Genomic DNA, 20,753 nt, shown 5'->3' with positions numbered 1-20,753 from the left:
AAGGTCACTCAAATCCAATTTGGTCGCTGTACGGCCGCTCAGCGACTGCAGTCTGATGGAAATGGGGCCTGGGGAGGTTTGGCGTCGTAAAGACTGCAGCTGCAGGAAAAACGTCACAGACTAAATTGATATGATATGAAAAGTAGCTTCGGTCCGACTTAGCAAGACGGACATGTTAATAAGCAAAGCTAACAACGCTTTAAAAGCATGCAGAGGAGACACACTTGTACTATAATGGCAACATATCTTTAAAAAAATATAATATGCCTGTAATATTACGATGAGGTGAATTTGATTGATTTTCTTTTGTGCTATTAGGATTTGCATGATAAAATTTCAACGTGGGGAGCCTTTCGAAATCGTCAGTGAAATCTGTTTGGAGCAACGCTAAGCTGTCATGTTCTGACTGTATCCGTTTCCGAGTAAAATCAACCTTCGACGTAACGCACCAACTTTACAAGCTCTACTCTTACTAGTTATGAACCATAGAAAGCAATTGTTGTGATGATACAAAAGTTAAGAATGTGCAAAACAGAAGCATTGAGCAAAGGTCAGAACAACACTGCACTATTCACCTTTCAGTCAGACGGAGTGAACGTGCTGCCCGTCACGTAGGCACGGGCGCCTTGTCTCACCTACTTTAGCAGTGGAAATATGCAACTCGACGTTTGGGCCGTCAACAGTCTATATATAGTCAACCTCTCAAGTTGATATGTTTGAACAAAAATACGGGCATAAAATATATGAGTAGCGTAATGTGTCCCTAGCAAAGGCCCAAAGAAGCCGTCTGGGACTGTGTTATTTTCCAAGCAACTTGCAAATCATAAAATGGTATCTACAGAGAGCTATATTCCAAAGAAAAATAACTTGCGCGGTGTATTGTGCGGCCTTGGTTTGTATTCGTATCGACAAGCCATGTGTGATATTATTGACTGAAGAATGTGCCGTAGTCATATAGACCGCATACTTGGTGACATCGGACACTTTGCTACAGATACCTTAGTGGCGAAGAAGTTGTGGTAATGTCTTCTCCCCTGTTCTATCTGAAAGCACATGCAGTTATTTCACTCAACAAGGGCTATAGCTAGTGTATATTTGACACAAAATAATTCATACAGTATAACGTTATAGAAAGCTTGCAGGCGAACAAAACAAAAAAAGCACTTGAGTTTTATCAGATAGACGGATATAAAACAGGATTATACCAGCTGCGCATCAAATGATGAGGCGTCAATGACAACTTATCATCTCAGGAACACGGAAAGGCTTGGCTTGCGTATGAAAGCAGACAGAAAGAAATTTTACGTGTATGCGTATTCCTACTTATGTTTCAGTACGGCTCACAAACACGCAGTATCATTAACTCAAATTCAGATGCAGTTCACTGTACCTGGTGCCTACAGCTATTTATGGTTGAGAGCATCTGCGCAGGTGTATACGTGCCTTATTGGTAACGTTATATAATATCCTCGAGAAAACCAGGCTGAGCGTAAAAACATCCATGGAAATTATGGCATATGCATAGACAATGTCAATCGAATCACTGAAAATAAGTCATAAATTTTGGCTCCAGTACAGGAGAGAGGCGAAATTAGTCACTCAAAGACGTCGTCAGTAGGGTCTCACTAAATACCGAAAACAACCGGAGACAACCAAAAACAACCGAAAACAACCGAAAACAACTTTCACTAATTACCGAAAACAACCGAAAACAATTTTTAACTACCAAAAACAACCGAAAACAACTCGACACAATCATGAACAACAATCATTTCAATGGGTTATTATTTGATGATTTTTATTTTATTTTGGACAGGAGGTAGGCTAGGACGACCCATGTTATTAATACAATATTAGCAACAGTAGAGCCACAGTAGACGCTGTCAACCACCGTGACCTGATACAGAGCGCTACCATCATCTGCAAAGATGGAAGGATGCCTACTGAGTACTGAGCAATAGTAGAGTGAAAGATCTCCTTTGACCTTTTGAATATATTAATGTTCGAATCCAGATTCATGGATTCTGTATGTTATAAACAGAGACTGCTTGGTTAACTAGCAAACTCAGCAATGGATGGCCATACTACTTGGTATCTATTGTGTTACTCCAAGCAGAGGTTACGGTGGGGCGGGGGTGTAGTAGTGGCCCCAACAAGAAATCGCAGTCACCACTATCCCCCGACAAAACTGCTTCGAAAAAAGGTTTGCTTATCAATTGCTGTTGAATTTGCCTACTGCGCATTTACCTAATGTGTGCTACATTTTTTTTGCAACCAAAACAATTTAGTACATTTATTGCTCAATTATAACGCATTCCGCTGCCACAACAAATCGGTTTTAATGGACAAACCACAAACGTGTATTACCAAAAAGGCCCCTAATTCTGGATTAAACTAAATGAGCAAAATAAGGATTTTCCTCTTTACCATAAAACAGTGTGTGATGGAAAGGTGTTTCTACAGTCTACATCACCTTTGCTGGAAGAATCCTCTATTCAAAATCACCCCATTCTCTCCCTCGGCCAAGAAGAAAATAATTCAAGGGATAGTAAAGAGTAGATGAAAATCATAAGTAGTTGTTTAAGAGTTATTTTCCGGCTGTTTTGGAGTTCTGATCGGTTGTTCATGTGTGTTTCCAGTTGTTTTCGGTATTTCTTGAGTTGTTTTCGGTATTTTCCGAGTTGTTTTCGGTAGATGTCAAGTTGTTTTCGGTTGTTTTCGGTAGATGTCAAGTTGTTTTCGGTTGTTTTTGGTTGTTTTCGGTATGTAGTGTGACCGTTTTTTTTCGGTAACCAAGGTTTGTCTGGTGGCTAGCATAAATCACGTGTCAAGTGAACTTGTGTTGCCAAGTACTGATCTGATGTACGTGACTTCAGACGGTCACTTTCAACGTCTCCGCTAACCCTGAAGGAGTGTTCCAACATGGCGCGGCGCAGCATGAGGTTGGTGGAGTACGGGAAGCCCTTCCAGCTGATGCAGGAGGAGGTACCCTCTGCACCAAAGGGCGGGGCTGTCGTCAAGGTAGAACTATTTTTTTCTTATGTCTTCACGATAGAAGGGAGGATATGTCTACTGCAGTCGCATAAAAACTCAGTTTTCATGAGAGCGCATTCTACATTGCGAAACAACCATTTTGAAAGAAAAATCGTTGGCGAATTTTCTCTTTTGGATGGTCCTGTCACGTTATGACATCTTTTTGTCATAAATGTGACATATAGTTGCACTTTAAATTTGCGCCTGTATTCACAGAGCTTTTCCAAATGACAGTTGATTTCTTTTTGTTATCTATTAACTTTTTTTTACAAAGAGCTGACGTGGCCACACCACTTTTGAGACAAGTCAACGTTCTGTAGCACGGTATTCAAGACAAATGAAGGTTACCGTCTTGTGGGCCAGTCAGCAATTCCTAGCCACGCCTACGAATAGTAAATCACACAAACAGGGGAGGGCTGTTGCTGAGGTCAACCATTTATGTGCCAAAGCCACCTTTTCAAGCAGGGGCTCGGTCGGGCAGTTGGAACGAAAAGTATGACACGACAGACAACAAAAGAAGGGTCTACCGAAAGTGCGAAAAGGAACGAAAAGGAACGATTTATTGATATACATGTACACTTCGATTCTTTGTTCACGCAACAAGCCCACCCGGGCCCCGGTTGTAAATATGTCCCTAGCACCACTGAGTCATGTATGTGGCTAGCTTGGTGCTTTTAATGTACTTGGGATGGAACAAAGCAAAACAAAATAATATATCATTTGACTCGCCCCCGAGGCGTCGCCAAAAATACATGAATGACTGGCAAAAATATGAAATAACGTGAAGCATTATATATTGCCTGTATTTTGTCGCAGTTTTACCTTGTGTGTATTAAAACACTATGCAATACAGTTTTCGAACAGGTGCTAGCTGTAGAAGAGTCAAGGGAGGGGTTCCTCAGAGGGAGTGACAGTGCCCTGCCATGAGTGAGTGAGCGCTTGATAGGACTACGCCGTAAAAGAAATAGGGATGGATGCCAGGCTAGAATAGTTATTTCATGATCTATTACAACTCCTATTTTGAATCCCCAGAATGAGTACGCAGGAGTGTGCCATACTGATGCCCACAGCGCAGATGATGAGTTTAGCGGACTCGCCCCTCTGAAGTGCGTCCTCGGTAAGTTTATTTTCTGAAAGAACCTCTTGACTTCTGACATTCAACAAAACGAGAACAGTCAAGATGTGAAAGAAAAAGCATTTTCCTCATTTTCCTCTGTTATCTTCCTAACCCAGTTGTGTTACTATTTGCATTTGTCTTAATCATATAAATGACATATTTCACTTTTCAAAAATGAAGTGTGGCGTTGTTGACATAGAGCTTCTGGTCAAAATGAAGATAGTAAGCTCACGAATGTTAAGTATTTTTATAAACTTTTCATTCTATTCTTGAATTTGCCCAAATACGACAGGCCTGTGTATGCTTCTGATCATCATAAAGTGTTGTGACAATGACGTTTCTGTATACATTGTCAGGGCATGAGATGGCAGGCACCATCGTCGATATCGACCCTAGTGCCGAACTCAAGGTGAGAGACTGCAATAAAAAAATCATGTTTTAACTGAGTCATGCATTGGTCTGAATTCAATATTAGTGTTTTATACTTTGACTCTAAACGATAGCATGCAGTGGTATGTTCACTACCGTTGCACTCCAACTAGATGGTGATGAGTGATTGCATCAAACAGTCATAGATTGGCGATTTAAGGGCTTATAAGTGGAAAAAGGAACACACGTTGTCAGCTATCAAAGATCAAATCAATCTTATTTCATTCCAACAAAATGTCATTTGAACTGGGTATCTGAGTGCTTCCTTGCTGGAGTACTTCTAAAGGTGAAAAAGAGGGCAAACAATTAAACTTTGTTTGCGTAGGTTGGAGACAACTTTATACTGAAGAAAAAATCGGTGTGATCTTTGGACTTGGTTTTTATGATTTGAGTCTCTGTCCCTAGGTCAAGTAGACGGCAAACAATCGATAAAGTTTGCTCATGTAGGCTCAATATAAGCTTTGATATGTTTTAAAAGGTATCCACTTCAATTTGAAAGCCTTCTGTCTGTGTAGCTCCTTCAAACGTATGTTTTCGAGTGACGCCCGCGATGCACACACAGGTGAACTCAGGTGATCCATGAAACACTGTCTCTATCGATATCAGTGACATATTCAGACACACGTTGTTACCCCTGTATTACCTCTGGAGAGTGCCAACAGTACAATGGCAACAAATCAATAGAGCAAGTTTGTTTGTGCAGGTCGGAGACAAGGTGATCGTGTACTGGCACGGCGGGTGTGGGGAGTGCAGCAGGTGTGAGGTGGGGGAGACGACTGCCTGCCTCAAGGACATCAAACACTGGGCCGGGATCACTGAGGATGGCGGGTGAGACATGACATCCAATCATTGCATATGTCCAACTCATAACTGTTGTTAGAATGGCCCATTGCATACTTTATTGACATACTTTGGAGGAACTGACTTGTTGCTTAGCATGTAGTGTATGGAATTTTGTGTTAGACGTACTACAAGGAAGGAAAACTAAAACGTGGGAATCGATTTTTTATTGCATCGATATTAATTGATATTGGCATATCTTTGCCATATCTTTATTTCACAAAAGCAGTAACACTCAATGACAGAAATACCTACAATTATACAGCGAAAAAAAAGAGAAAACGTAAGTTGATAAGAAGCCTTTCCCTTGCGTTACTGCTTTTGCCAGTTTCTCGGATTACGTCGTCATTCCCGACGCGAAGTTGCTGGTGAAGGTGCCTGACACGGTTGCCATGGACGCGGCGTGCCTCCTGCCCTGCTCGGGGATAACCGCCTACAACGCCGTCTGCAACATGGTGCCGACAGTACAGGACTTCGCTAAACACTCTGGTAGATGCTTGTCATCAATTTCTCTCCTCTCCTCTCCTCCTCTCCTCTCCTCTCCTCTCCTCTCCTCTCCTCTCCTCTCCTCTCCTCTCCTCTCCTCTCCTCTCCTCTCCTCTCCTCTCCTCTCCTCTCCTCTCGTCTCCTCTCCTCTCCTCTCCTCTCCTCTCCTCTCATCTCCTCTTCTCACAGTGGCTAACTCCGTGGATTGAGAGAAAAGATTGAGTGAAGGATTTAGCGAAAGGATTGAGTGAAGGATTTAGCGAAAGGATTTAGCGAAAGGATTGAGCCAACGGCCACTACGGCGGCTGGCACTGAGGCAAAGTTAGCCATGGCTTGATCGCATGCCAGTGTGCCGTAAGGCCATTGCTTGATGAAATACACACGCCGTTACTCTAAAATCCGTAAAGAATGGTCTTACAGAGGGATGCTTCAATGTTAATGGTTGTCATCTTTGCACTTATATTGCTCTCATATGAATCGCTTTTTCAACATCTATGTCGCAGCGGACTGTGCAGTACTGCTGGTGGGCGCTGGGGGGCTCGGGCTGTGGGGTGTCCAGTTTGCCAAGCAGCTTCTTCCTGCCGGAGTTCGCGTTCTCAGCGCCGATGTGGACGTACGTAGGATGTTCTATTAAAGAAACGTGTTAAAACCCATATCCTGCTGAGCCCATTTACATGGGGTTGCACATATATGATGCCTGTAGGGCAAATTTTGGTATTTCCGGAGTTGCGCAGATGGCCCACTTCCAGCCTACTCAAAATGGTTGGGTACCTGGCTGTAGAAATGTTTTTCTTGGGATATGTTTGAATTTTGGAGCTGCATATTACAGGTAAGGGTTTTAACTTCTATATTGTGTTGAAAAACCAGATTTGTAGCAATATTTGTGGATGCAGTAGGCTTTAGAAGTTAGGTGTTTTGGTGCTGTTTCAGGCTTTGGCAAGGGGTAAGAAGGTCACCACCCCGTGTTTTGATATCGTATAACATGATTCCACCGTAAATTTTTTCCTTTTTTTTCGTCAAATTAATCTTTAGAGGGCGGACAACCATGCCAATGTGAGTTTTTCATGTTCTAAAAGTCAGGTAGGGGATTTTTGACAGCCTTTTTCTCCCATGATTCCTGTTGTTAAGAATATGCATAGGAAATACAGTACTGTAGCCTGCATCTGCTTCCAGTATCTTTATGGGTTTGGGGTATTTCTCACCTAACTGCGGCACAGAAAAGCAAACCGCACTGAATGTGGAAGTAAATTTGCAACAGAGACTCAATTCGCAAATCAAGTCTTATCATAGATCAGCAAATACGCAAGGATGAAGTTCATAGTATTTTCTTGGAGATAGATTTGGCTTAATCAACATAGTCCGCCGCCTTTTACCCCATAGGAGGAGAAACTGGCTACTGCGAAAGCGGCCGGGTGTGATGAAGCTCTTCTGTGGGGCAAGGATGGTGAGTTGGAATGTCTCACGTAAGCTAGTTCACCTTTATCTGTGGGGTAACCTATATCCATTGAATAAAAAAGCAGGGTGTTTAGGGATGATATCAAGTCGACGGATAGACAAGATTGTGGTTTCAAATTCCGTTTTCAACGCATTTTACCAAAGTAAGTAAATTCGTCACATGTTGACATGACATGTTGACACATAGACAGGTGAAGAGTTCCAAGTGTTGCAGGTGAGTTTCACGTGTTGCAGTTGACTTTATTGTCTTCTTTGTAAAACAGTTGATGACGACACCGCTGTGGCTGCAGCAAAGAAAGCCTGTGGCAGCCTCGGCGCCGCTGTGGCAGCTATTGACTTCGTCAACGTGCCCGCTACCTTTGGGCGTATTGAGAAGATACTTGTCCAGGTTAGTCATTCGTAATAAAACACGATACACTGATAATATCTTAAAATCTCAGATTTAATTTGTTGTTCAGAACTTCTTTAGAAATGCTGTTAGCAGTCGGACAAAATATTATCCCTAGCACAGCTACACATGCTCCCGAGGGGAGCCTAGCACCTCAGTATGTACTGCTATTCAGCTAAGTCTGTTTCTGGCTTCCTCCCAGTAGCTATATATAGGCTGTGGCAATGTTGAGTCCAACAGCATTCAGATCACTGTTCAGTAGCTGTTATATGTTGCATGATCCTAGTCTTTGTTGTATCGAGCATGAATTGTACCAATAGATGAGCTGACTCCAGTTTTATTCTGACCTGCCCATCCAAATGAGGCGGAGTGATACAATCTTACTGGTGGTGATTCAAGTTGTCATTAGTTGCCATAGTACGATAAGACGGTTATTTACACCTGGTAATAGGAAAGTATTGCGGATGCTCTTGAGTACATGTATTTAACTGTAACAGTGAATGTTGTAACCATCTTATTTCCCTGTTGTTCCGTACCCAGGGAGGCATGCACGTAGTGGTGGGACTGCTGGGCGGAGACGCCCCCGCTGCCGTGCCGCTGATGCCGTACGTGCTGAGTCGCCATCACATGGCCGGGGTGCTCATGGGATCGCTGCCGCAGCTCAAGGATCTGGTGGCGCTTATGGCCAAGGGGAACGTGAGTATTTATCTTTTTATTCGTTTGGCTGATATTACAGTCAGCAAAGGTCGCCCAACTAGCTGTCGCTTCAACACAGGGCTGGCCTTGGGAAAGAAATACAAATACATTATGAACAAAACAAGTACAATAATATATACAATAACGAAAAGTATAATATAAAGTATGTACATGTGAGAACGTGAGAATAAGCTCTTTCGCACTTCCAAGTACGCATGTGCAGCGACAGGGATTGTATGTGGACAATAGATATGTCAAAGTCGACGGCCTTGTCCACAAAGTACGTCTGGTCACTGTTATTCAAATCACTATGTACCGGAGGACAAGTCTTGACACCTTTGACATATTATCCATAATTCCTGTCGCTGCGAATGCGTGCTAGATAGTGTGAAAGAGCTCATTCGTCGACTGCATTACATTTTCCCAGAAGGTTAAGCTTTCGGCGCCGTTTTTGTGTTTAGGTGTGTGCCTGTCTGTCTGTGGATCGATCATAGGATCTTAATGATATTTGTTAAGTAGGAAGAGGGCGGGAAACTTTGAAGGTCAAGTTCGATAATCAGCTTTATATGGTACTATTACTTTTGATAATTTTACTTTTGATACTTCGCATGTTTTGGTCACTATTTTCTAGTGGTTAAAGTATCACAACCAAAAAGCTACATTTTTCGTACATGTATATATACTAGCTTCATATTGAAGTTATACTTTGATTGAGAAAACATTTCTAAAATTGATAGCAACAAAGAATTCATGTTTCAGATAAACCTTTATGTCTATTTTCAGGTGAAGCCGCCGCCCATTTCCCATCATCCCCTGGAAAACGTCTATGACGTTCTGCAGGATCTGAAGGCTGGAAAGGTCAAAGGTCGCGCTGTTGTTAAGCTTTGAATGATGGGAAAGCCAACGCCAAAGTCCGACCAACGAGAAAAGACCTTTCCCAACATTCTAATTTCAATACGTGTAATCTACACTGCATACAAATATCTGAAGCTGTGTAACATTTACCTTGTGTGAACAAATGATCCAGAAATATTCGAAGAGAGTTTCCTTTTATGTCATCCTTGTCTTCAGCATAATAATGAATAAAGACAACTTACATGCTTTATAACATCATACGGAGTATTGCCTGTACTTGCCACTCGAAGAACTTAGAAGAACTAGTTAAAATACCATCATGGTAACGTCATAGATGAAACATACCAAGATGTTGTTTTTCTATTTTGCATTGATTAGGATTGATAGGATCGATTGACGTTGTTTTTAAAAAATCAGATGCAGTATACGCATCTTCCACGATGGGACAAAGAAATAATACACAATAATATACCATTTGGCTCGCCCCTGAGGCGTCGCCAAAAACCATTACCGGTAATATGTACCTCCAAAATCCCAAAATATCCCAAGATAAGCAACTTTCACCTTTGCTCCGTGTTTATCTGAAACAATCAACAGCGCGTCATTCTAAAGTCAACATTGCCCGTCTGTCTTACTAGGAGGGATTTTCAACATGGCGCGCTATCAAAGTTTCAAAGTGGACTATGGTTGCCTGGTGCCGGTAGAGGGAGTTCCCGCGCGATGTTCAGTGAACTTCTGACCCAGTGGCACCTATGATGTCACTTGTGACCTTGGCGTATTTGCAACATGGCGCGGCGCAGCATGAGGTTGGTGGAGTACGGGAAGCCCTTCCAGCTAATGAAGGAGGAGGTACCCACTGCACCCAAGGGCGGGGCTGTCGTCAAGGTAACCTCCCGAGTCAACATTTGAAAAACCGCCACTTTGAAAAGCCGTGTTTAAGAGATCTCTATTGCAGCTCCCGAAGGTATGAACAATTTAGATATGTAATAGTTCATAGGTCATTCGGATGATTTTTCGCCCAAAGAGGAAAGGCTGGGTAAAGGAAAATGTAGAAGTGCACTTAAGTCTTTCGCCCAGGGCACGATATATTCATTAAGACTGAATAGTCCTATCGGTGACCTTTGGAAAGACAGATTTTGCAGAGTCAATAACATTGAGGCTTTTGTACTGTTGGTGAACTTTAGCTTGCTAGGTCAACAGGAGGACAGCTTGACAGGCAAGACTGACTCGTAAAGAATTAAGGCAGAGTTAATTAAGGAGCAACGCATTAAACCATGCGCTGTAAGAGGCATTCATGAGACAAAAGATAGTTTTGCACTTTTACCTTGACAGGTACAGACCTTTGTCAATCAGTAATCACCAATCTGTCACATGAACAATAGAAAATACTTAAGCTGCAAGTCTCCTCTGAGCCGTGAAAAGTAAAGATATGTTCTTCTATTCTAACCACCTAGACGGAGTACGCCGGAGTGTGTCATTCTGATGTCATCCTCATGGACGGAGACTTCCCCATACCTCTCAATACTGTTCTTGGTAAGCCGAAACCTAAAGAATTTGACCTTTTGTCAGAAATATATGCGCACGAATAAAGAGCGAACAGGTGGAATGGAAAGGTTCAACTTGACTTTGACTTCCAATAATATCAAAAGAGACGACTCACAGTCTTTTGTGTTGTAAAATAGAAGTCAAATGAAGACTGAAACTTTGTCTTAACGCTACGTGTAAACTTAGTTAAAAGGATACTATTATCCGTTTGTCAATTTGATTTGATTCTGTCTTTCTGTGCTGTCTCAGGGCATGAGATAGCTGGCACAGTTCACGACATTGAGCCTGGGCAGGATCTAAAGGTAAGTTTGTGGAAAGTTTAAGGAATGCTTGTCATTGAGTGGATTGAAAACTGGAAAAATTGCTTATATATAATGGTAAAAAGCATTGCCAGAAAGGGAATTTGAATTCTAATTCTCAAAAATCTCATACCTCTGTAAAATATCTACAGTTTTTGTCTTGAATCTTTGGTTTCATTAAGCGTGAATTTCTCGCCAAGTATGCCTATGCAATCCTCCTTGATATGTATCTTTAGCCACCGGTCAGACCATTCTCCAAAAGCCATTTTGATGGGGGGAGGGGCTTTTGACTCCGGTCAAGCCAACTTGCCAGTCTGCCTCAACTGTTATTGTTATGATGATACAGTATCTAATATAAAAAAAATGGCAACATACACCATGACATGTACATAATACAATCGCACAAATCCGGAGGTAAAACAAAAACAAAAGCGCTAAACGCCGAAGAACGTGGCCCAGGAACGCATCAACAATGTCATTGTTTCTGTGGATGTAGGTAGGGGACAGAGTGGCTGCGTTTTTTCGTGGTGGTTGCGGAGATTGTAGCAGGTGCGAGATGGGGGAGCCAATCGCATGTCTTCAGGGCGTCAGGCGAGGCCTTGGATCAACAGTAGATGGCGGGTGAGTGAGTAGACTTGCATCTTGGATAGGATGTTCCACCAGAAATATCCTTCAGCAATCATGAATACTTAGTAAATACATGAGAAAGCCACGGAATTCCTTCACATGCTGAGAAATGGAGATGGGGTAACGCAGATGGGGCAAGCTATTATTTGAAATACCAACATAGACCATAGCACCCAGAGTAGAGAGTAGAGTAGAGAGTAGAGTTTATCATTTTGTTTCCAGGTACTCGGATTACGTCATCATCCCTGACGCCAGACTGTTGGTGAAGGTGCCTGACACGGTTACCATGGATACGGCGTGCCTCCTGCCCTGCTCGGGGCTGACCGCCTACAACGCTGTCTGTACCATAGTGCCCACCGTTCAGGACTTCGTCAAGCATAATGGTGGAGCTATATAACATCTTACGCCATAATTTACCGTCCCTTGCCTATTGCTTTTTACTGTAACATTTACAAGACAAGATGACGCAAAATCACGCAGTAAAGACTATGAAATCACGCGAGGATTTTGCGACATCTCGCGAGGCTGTGATGCATATCCCAAAACCCGTACTGTACTTCCAGTTAGTCTGTTAGTATGATTGGTTACTCAAATCTTTTGGTTTTGTTTTGTAATTGAGTACATTGCCTAAGTTATTGTCATTTCATCTTGCTTTCCACTTTATTTACATCCATGTTGCACATATCGCTGCATTCCAGGAGACTGTGCGGTACTGTTGGTGGGCGCTGGGGGGCTCGGCTTGTGGGGTGTTCAGTTTGCCAAGCAGCTTCTTCCTGCAGGAGTTCGCGTTGTCTGCGCTGATGTGGAAGTAAGTAAGGTGTCATGGTTGAAGAGGAAGGCAAATTCTAGTTTATAAGTTTTTTTTAATACATCTTTTTCATGGTTACAAGTTAAGAAGCCAGATCAGTGTCTATTCTTAATTTACTGAAGGTGAAGCGTCTACAAATGTTGCGAGAGGCATACTCAGTGTCAAACTATTAGATTGACTTTTAAAGACCTCTTTTCATTACTCTTAAGGACGAAAAGCTGACCACAGCCAGAGAGGCTGGATGTGATGGGACTCTGCTGTGGAGAAAGGATGGTGAGTCTGGATTGATAGAAGATCACAAAGAGGTCTGTGCTATGATGAAAACGAAATTATGTATACGTAATAATAAATAATGATTTTGGACCTTGTAAATAATATTTTTCGCCTTCTAAGTATTCTAACAATTTCCTCTAATGTATATACTTGTTTTACCGCAATGTTTGCTGAAATTGTACACAGTTGATAACAACAACGCTGTGGCCGAGGCCAAGAAAGTTTGCGGCAGCCTCGGTGGTTTTGCGGCGGCCATAGACTTCGTCAACGTGCCAGCTACCTTTGAGCGTGTTGAGAAGATATTAGCACAGGTTAGTAATCATTTTTAATTCTAGTAGCGTATTTGTGTTCGATTAGCTGTTATCTGAAAGCTTATGCAATCTACTGGGTTGGCGTACCGATTAAACTGATGGCCACATAATCGAAAACACGCGATCAGAAAACGTTAACAGCGACATCAGTCCAAAAAGGCATGATAGAAAACTTCCAGCCACCCAAGCAAAGTGAATACATGGTATTGGCGTTCAAAATATTATTACCAGGCGTATGTACACTTATATCTGCTCCTGCGTTTATATCATCATCATCTCATTGAGATAGATTTTGGACGTGTAAGGCCCTCTCCCTAGCCTCTACCTATCACTGTCCGCTATTTCCCTAGGAAGAGTGCACATGCGTCTTAGAACAATTGTTGGTTGAACATGTATGTTTTCCATGGTCTACTCTTGCATGACTATGTGCTTCGAAGCTCGTCACTTACATCCCCTCTCCCTCACTCCGCCAGGAATCTCCAGCAAGCTGTAGTCTTACTTCTCTGATGACTTCAGATATGTGGATAGGCTACATGTGTCAGATTCTTAGTGCATATACACGTCAGATTGTATACTTGTCGTCTATATACCTAATGAAACGCACGTGACTCTCCTTACCCAGGGAGGGATGCATGTTTTGGTGGGTTTGATGGGAGTCGGTGTTTCGGCTTCCGTGCCGCTGATGCCGTACGTGCTAGGTCGGCATCAGATGACCTCTTTGGTCGTCGGATCGCTGCCACAACTGACTGATGTCATGCTCCTCGTGGCACAGGGAAAGGTGCGTACTCACTGGTTGGGCTAATTCCTGACATCTTTATCTCACTTAAACCATACCAGCATTGTCGAATGTAATCACAAAAAGACCAGTCAACATTGAAAGATGAAATGACCAATGATGATCCATGAAAAAATAATAATTGAAAAGAATTGCTTTAAGCGTTTCGAATTCCGATCATCTGGGACAAGTATGCTCCTGGACTCCCTGACTTTTGACTTCTTTTGCAGATCAAACCACCGCCCATTTCCCATCATACCTTGGAGAACGTCTATGACGTCCTGAAGGATCTGAAAGCTGGAAAGGTCAAAGGTCGCGCGGTTGTAAAGCTGTGAATGATGGGAAGTCTCGAAAGCTACTTTTAGTCAACTTTAAAGTCCGACCAACACGAGAGCAGACATTTCCTAACATTTGAATCGATATGATATACGCTGCATACAAATATCTAAAGCTGTGTAACATTTACTTTTGTGAACAAATGGTCCCAAAAAAATATGGATGAGAGTTTGCTTCTGTGTCATTCTTGTCTAGATTACTTAAAGTTTATATACATTTCACACTGGGTATTGCCACTCGAAGAGCTTAGCTAATATCACCACGGTAACGTTATAAATGAAACAGACCAATATGTTTCTTTTCCATTCTAGATTGATTAGGATGTTGTTGAAATCAGTATGCGTATCTTTCACGAGGAGAGAAGGACATAACATGATCTTTTCCTGTCTGATAAAACCTCGTTTCGAGGTATTACAATGATGTTATGACATACAGTATGATTGAAAATAGAAATTTGCTCCAGAAAAATAATCCGCTAATTTCTAGAATTGATGTCATGGCAAAGATCAGCATAATCATAGTTTTACCATATTTGAAATACGTCGATGTAGGTTAGATATCCAGGTAATAAGATACGCCCAAAAGTAGTTACTCAAGCAACTAGATATCAAATTTGAAATACTTAACGTTACGAGTTTCTATGGGAAATGTCACGCAAGTATTCCTAGTTGAACCCGTTCCCTCTGCCAGCATCTGCGACATCTAGCTGCAGTGCGAAGTAGAACAGGTCAGTTACCTCCGTCGCAAAGTTCTGCCAGCGCTGGCGTTATTTTTTGTGTATGCGTATGTGTGTGTGTGTGGGGGGGGGGTCTGCAGAGCTGCTTCGCGATTTTCAACATGGGCTAAGGTTCCCTAAAGCCGGTAGGGGGAGTTTCCGTGGGTTGTACAGTGACCTTGAAAATCAGTCACCTTTACTTCGCCTGCGGCCTTGAGGCGTGTCCCAACATGGCGCGGCGCAGCATGAGGTTAGTGGAGTTCGGGAAACCCTTCCAGCTGACGAAGGAGGAGGTACCCACTGCACCCAAGGGCGGAGCTGTCGTCAAGGTAACCTTCCGTGTCAACATTTATGTAACGGGTTGCATCTATCACAATTTAGTAGTTCGCGATACTGGGTTGTATTGGGGATATCTTTTCTACGCCTACGGGCGCATTTTGTGGGATACACTAATATGTGACGGAGGGGTGTGTTAGTAGATGTTGCAGAAGTCACTGTCTTCATTTTAAGGCCATTCTAATGATTTTTGGTCCAAAAAGGAAAGGTTGGGTAAAGGGAAACGCGGAAGTGCACTTGAGTAATTCGCCCTGGGCACGATATATCCATTAAAACTGAATAGATCTATCGGTGACCTTTGGAAAGACTGCTCCGGACTGCAGAGTCAATAACGTTGAGGGGCGTTTGTACTGCTGGTGACCTTAAGCTCTTTTATTGGGTAACAGGAGGACAGGTCAGCAGGCAAGGCTCCTGACGAGGCAGGCTTAATGGACAACCTTAGCCCTACAACGAACAACGAACACCGTAGTCCGACTAAAATCGCGCTCCTAGCGCCGCCGGCCTTCACTGTTGCCACCACCTAGGAGGGGGGAGGGGGTTGTGGTGTTGGGGTGAGGGTGTTATTAACCCCAGCCAGCGAGAGATTGTGTAAACACAGGTACCTAATGGTAGTAACAAAGAATAATAGCCCAAGGCTACATTATCTTTTGTGTCTATAGTCTATAGCTTAGTCAGGTACAGACCTTTGTCAATCTGTAACCACCAATTTGTCACATGGATAATAGAAAGTACTTAATTAAGCTACAAGACTCCGGATCCTCTAAGCCATGCAAAGTAAAGATCCGCTCCTCTGTTCTAACCACCCAGACGGAGTACGCCGGAGTGTGTCATTCTGATGTTCACCTCATGGACGGACACTACCCCATACCTCTCAATACTGTTCTCGGTAAGCCGGAATCTAAAGAATTTGACCTTTGTCAGAAATATATGCACCCGCCCGACATAAAGAGCGAACAGGTGAGATGGAAAGTTTAAACTTGACTTTGACTTCCAATTATATCAAAAGAGACCCAGCCTTTTGCATTGGAATGAAGGCTGAATATATATGTCATCCGTTACGTGTGAACACAGTTCAACTGTCATGTTAAAAGCGTACGGATTTCATTGCAATGTTTGATCTAATTATCCGTTGGTCAATTTGCTGAAAAAAAGGAAAATCATTGATATTGATTAAAGTGAACATATTTGATTCAATGGTATTATGTATATCGACAATTCAACCATTGCACTTGACGAAAAGAAGCTGTTGTGGGAAGCTTTCAGAAAGCATGCACCATACATCTTGAGCTCTGAAGCGTAGTCATGTGACCTGGAGGCAAAGGTCAGATGGCCTCGTAGTTTAATGAGCTGTTACATTTCTAACTGGATGTATGTATCTAACCGGGTGCTGTTTTTCTGGAACCAATCTGTGCTGTATCAGGGCATGAAATAGCTGGCACAGTTCACGACATTGAGCCTGGGCAGGATCTAAAGGTAAGTCTGTGGCAAGTTCAAGGAATGCCTGTCATTGAGTGGATTGAACAAAAGGAACAATCGCTTATGATGTTCACATACATTGCCAGAAAGAACATTTGAATTTATAAATCTTCAAAAGTCTCATATATTTTGAATATCTACAGTTTATGTGAATCTTTGGTTTCATTGATCGTGGATTTCTCGTCATGACTATGCAATCTGCCTGCCTATGTATCTTCAGCCCCCCTGTCAGACCCTCCTCCCAAAGCCAGTAAGGGGGGTGCTTTTGACTAGCACGGGTCAAGCGATCTGTCAACATATGCTAAGACAAACACACGAATCGAAACGGAGCTATAAGAAAACAAAAGCTCTAAACGCTGAAGAAAGTGGCCCATAAACGCATCAACAATATTAATGTTCTTGTTTCTGTGGATGTAGGTAGGGGACAGGGTAGCCGTGCATTTTCGTTGTGGTTGTGGAGATTGTAGCAGGTGCGAGGTGGGGGAGAGAATCGCATGTCTCCGGGGCGTCAAGCAAGACCTTGGGTCAACAGATGATGGCGGGTGAGCGAGTATAACTAGCATCTTGGATAGGATGTTCCACTGGAAAGCTCTTCCTTACTTTGTAAATGCCTGAGAAATCCCATGCAAAAATCACGAATACCTTTACATGCTGAGAAAAACGCATACCTATAAGCAATGCAGATGGGACAAGTTATTAATTGCAATGGCAACAAAGACAAGGCAGGACATAGCACGCATATACGATATCATAGAAATGTGTGGCTTGCCCCCTAGCGTTATCCATACTTTCATGCTCCGTAACAAGGACTGTGAATATATATATATATATATATATATATATATATATATATATATGGTTACGATGGGCAAAACAAGCCGAAATCAAACTTCAAAACTGGTCATGCCATGCCCCTTAATGTCATACCCTTAATGTCATGACTTGTCTTATTTCTATGTTTATCATTTTGTTTCCAGTTTCTCGGATTACGTCATCATTCCTGACGTCAGACTGTTGGTGAAGGTACCTGACACGGTTGCCATGGACACGGCGTGCCTCCTCCCCTGCTCCGGGATAACAGCCTACAACGCCGTCTGTAAGATGTTGCCGACGGTTCAGGACTTCGCCAAGCATAACGGTGAAGCTAGATACCATCTTACGCACATAATCTACCGTCCCTTGTCTGGAACATTTACGAGTCAAGATGACGCAAAATCTCGCGGTAAACACCATGATATCACACGCGGACTTTGCGACATCTCGCGAATTTGTGATGCATATCCCGAACGCTGTACTGTACTTAGTCTAGTAGTATGATTGTTTACTCGACTCAGATCTTTTGGTTTCTTCTTTTAGTAATTGAACACATTGCCTAAGTTATTATCATTTCGTCGTGCTTTCCCCTTTATTTACATCCATGTTGCACAAATCACTGCATTCAAGGAGACTGTGCAGTACTGTTGGTGGGCGCTGGGGGGCTCGGCTTGTGGGGTGTCCAGTTTGCCAAGCAGCTTCTTCCTGCCGGAGTTCGCGTTTTCTGCGCGGATGTTGATGTAAGTGAGGTGCCATTGCTGAAGAGGAAGGCAATTTCTAGTTCATAAATTTTCTTAATACATCTTTTTCATGCTTCAAAATCAGAAGAAAAAAATCAGATCAGTGTCTATTCTTAATTTACTGCAGGTGAAGCGTCTTTGTTCTACGAATATTGCGAGAGGCATATTCAGTGTCTTTTGTCAGATTGACTTTGAAGACCTCTTTTCGTTACCCTCAAGGAAGAGAAACTGACCACAGCCAGAGAGGCCGGATGTGATGGGACTCTGATGTGGGGAAAGGATGGTAAGTCTGGATTAATAGCAGATCAAGAAATCATAAAGCTCGATGCTATGATAAACGAAATTATGTAATAGCAATGATTTAGACGTTGTACGTACAGAAGATGTTTTGCCTTCTTAGCATTCTACCGATTTCATCTAATCAATGTACTCGCTTTACTGTAATGTTTGCTGGAAATATACCCAGTTGATGACGACACCGCTGTGACGGAAGCCAAGAAGATTTGCGGCAGCCTCGGTGGTTTTGCGGCGGCCATTGACTTCGTCAACGTGGCTGCTACTTTTGAGCGTATTGAGAAGATATTAGCAGAGGTTAGTAATAACGTTCAATTCTAGTAACGAATATGAGTTCCATCAGCTATTTGCTGAAAGCTATTGGTTTGGCGTACCGATTAAGCTAATTACCACATAATTAAGAACACGCTATCAGAAAACAGCGGACATCAGTCAAAAAGGCATGATAGAAAACCTTCAGCCACCCAGAAACTCAACGCAGAAGGATAAAGTGAATACATGGTATTGGCCTTCAAAAACATAATTTCCAGGGGTATATATGTACACCTATGTCTACTCCTCCGTCTATATCATCATCATCTCAACTTGAAATAGATTTTGGACGTGGAAGCCCCCCCCCCCCCCCCATCACTGTCCGCTATTGCCATAGGAAGATCTTCAAGAAAACAGCATTTATCTTTGAACAATTGTTAGTTGAACACGTATGTTGTCCGTGGTCTCCGTAGCTCTTGCATAACCATGTGCTTTGAAGCTCATCACTTCCAAAGTCTCTCTTAGTCCACCAGAGATGTACAGCAAACCACACTCTTACTTCTCTGATCATCATTTATTGTCACTCCGCCACTGGATCCATCCTCGGGCAGCAATTGTGAGATGCTTCTCTGATGACTTCAGATATGTGGACAGGCTACATGTATCAGATACCTATATACGCCAGATTGCATAATTTAACAAAATGAACGCATGTTACTCTCCTTACCCAGGGAGGCATGCACGTTTTGGTGGGTTTGATGGGAGTCGGTGCCCCGGCTTCCGTGCCGCTGATGCCGTACGTGATGAGTTGTCATCAGATGGCCTCTTTGCGCGTGGGATCGCTGCCACAACTCAAGGATCTCATGGCTCTCGTGGCACAGGGGAAGGTGTGTACTTTCAAAATGGTTGGGCTACTTCCTGGCTTCTTGATCTCACTTACAACTTTCCAGTATTGCCAAATGCAATCAATAAAACGCTAGACAACGCTGAAAGATCAACGATAATCCATGAAAAAATAAGAATTGAAAAGAATTGCTAGCTTTAAGCGTCTTTAAGTCCGATCATCTCGGACAAGTATGCTCCTTGACTCCCTGACTTTTGACTTCTTTTGCAGATCAAGCCACCGCCCATTTCCCATCATCCCTTGGAGAACGTCTATGACGTCCTGGTGGATCTGAAGGCTGGAAAGGTCAAAGGTCGCGCGGTTGTGAAGCTGTGATTGATGGGAGATCTGGAAAGATTTGAAACAACCCATGTTTATAATTTCAAAATCCGACGAGCTATAGCAGAGTATTCCTAATTTTAGCTTCAATATGTATAATCAACATTATGGAAGATATGTAATCTTTGACTACTAGTTTATATAAACGGAAGACCGAAAAATGTCATTTACGTCCTCAACATGTTGATTTTTGAACGTTGAATAAAGTCGATTGTTATCTTCTTGCATACGGAGTACTGCATATTGGACACATCAATACAGGAGAGTAGCCGATATCATTAAAGAATAAATGAAAGGTAGTAATGTTAAAAACTGAAATAACATAAGATGAAGTGTTTTTTCCCCAGTCCAGATTGGTAAGGATGTTGTTGAAAACTGGATGTGTAATATTCATCAACTTGCAAAGAAGTGATGCACAATACTGTTTGTTTGATCTCCCGGTTCTAGTATGACAAACAGCGGATTGCATACTGTATGCTTAACAAAGCAGAGTATTTGTAGCGTCTAATTTCTACTAGTAACAATACTTTTCTCCTTGCTATCCCCTCAAAACAAGTGGTGATGAGAACGGAATTCCTTTGAAGATGAAAATAGAATTCCAAATCTATTGTCACAAGGACAGATGGGAGCAT

The 20,753-nt window shown here is 42.5% G+C and overlaps 2 protein-coding genes across 2 annotated transcripts; both read left to right on the top strand.

Moving 5' to 3' along the window:
* Positions 1-2,774: 2,774 nt before the first annotated feature.
* LOC118414432 (alcohol dehydrogenase-like) lies at positions 2,775-9,557 on the top strand. Its single transcript, XM_035818463.1, has 10 exons — positions 2,775-3,021; positions 4,066-4,150; positions 4,507-4,559; positions 5,283-5,407; positions 5,748-5,908; positions 6,409-6,518; positions 7,286-7,349; positions 7,624-7,748; positions 8,289-8,444; positions 9,228-9,557. The coding sequence occupies exons 1-10, from the start codon at positions 2,923-2,925 to the stop codon at positions 9,330-9,332; spliced, it is 1,083 nt and encodes a 360-aa protein (XP_035674356.1). The 5' UTR covers positions 2,775-2,922; the 3' UTR covers positions 9,333-9,557.
* Positions 9,558-9,948: 391 nt separating this feature from the next.
* On the top strand, positions 9,949-20,346 carry LOC118413138 (alcohol dehydrogenase-like). The gene is made up of 10 exons (XM_035816315.1): positions 9,949-10,184; positions 10,754-10,832; positions 11,094-11,146; positions 11,640-11,764; positions 11,993-12,153; positions 12,469-12,578; positions 12,788-12,851; positions 13,038-13,162; positions 19,631-19,786; positions 20,014-20,346. The coding sequence occupies exons 1-10, from the start codon at positions 10,086-10,088 to the stop codon at positions 20,116-20,118; spliced, it is 1,077 nt and encodes a 358-aa protein (XP_035672208.1). The 5' UTR covers positions 9,949-10,085; the 3' UTR covers positions 20,119-20,346.
* The last annotated feature ends 407 nt before the right edge of the window (positions 20,347-20,753 follow it).

Source organism: Branchiostoma floridae, chromosome 4 (genome assembly GCF_000003815.2).
Source record: "Branchiostoma floridae strain S238N-H82 chromosome 4, Bfl_VNyyK, whole genome shotgun sequence".
Classification (NCBI taxonomy): Eukaryota; Metazoa; Chordata; class Leptocardii; order Amphioxiformes; family Branchiostomatidae; genus Branchiostoma; species Branchiostoma floridae.
This window is presented reverse-complemented; position numbering and strand designations above follow the sequence as displayed.

What these genes read in the sequence shown, in the direction of transcription:
- LOC118414432 (XM_035818463.1), top strand. Translation starts at nt 2,923, where the DNA reads ATGGCGCGGCGCAGCATGAGGTTGGTGGAGTACGGGAAGCCCTTCCAG. An exon ending in AGGGCGGGGCTGTCGTCAAG is followed by an intron (nt 3,022 to 4,065) that starts GTAGAACTATTT and finishes TTGAATCCCCAG; the next exon opens with AATGAGTACGCAGGAGTGTG. An exon ending in ACCCTAGTGCCGAACTCAAG is followed by an intron (nt 4,560 to 5,282) that starts GTGAGAGACTGC and finishes TTGTTTGTGCAG; the next exon opens with GTCGGAGACAAGGTGATCGT.
- LOC118413138 (XM_035816315.1), top strand. Translation starts at nt 10,086, where the DNA reads ATGGCGCGGCGCAGCATGAGGTTGGTGGAGTACGGGAAGCCCTTCCAG. An exon ending in ACCTCTCAATACTGTTCTTG is followed by an intron (nt 10,833 to 11,093) that starts GTAAGCCGAAAC and finishes GTGCTGTCTCAG; the next exon opens with GGCATGAGATAGCTGGCACA. An exon ending in TTGAGAAGATATTAGCACAG is followed by an intron (nt 13,163 to 19,630) that starts GTTAGTAATCAT and finishes CTCCTTACCCAG; the next exon opens with GGAGGCATGCACGTTTTGGT.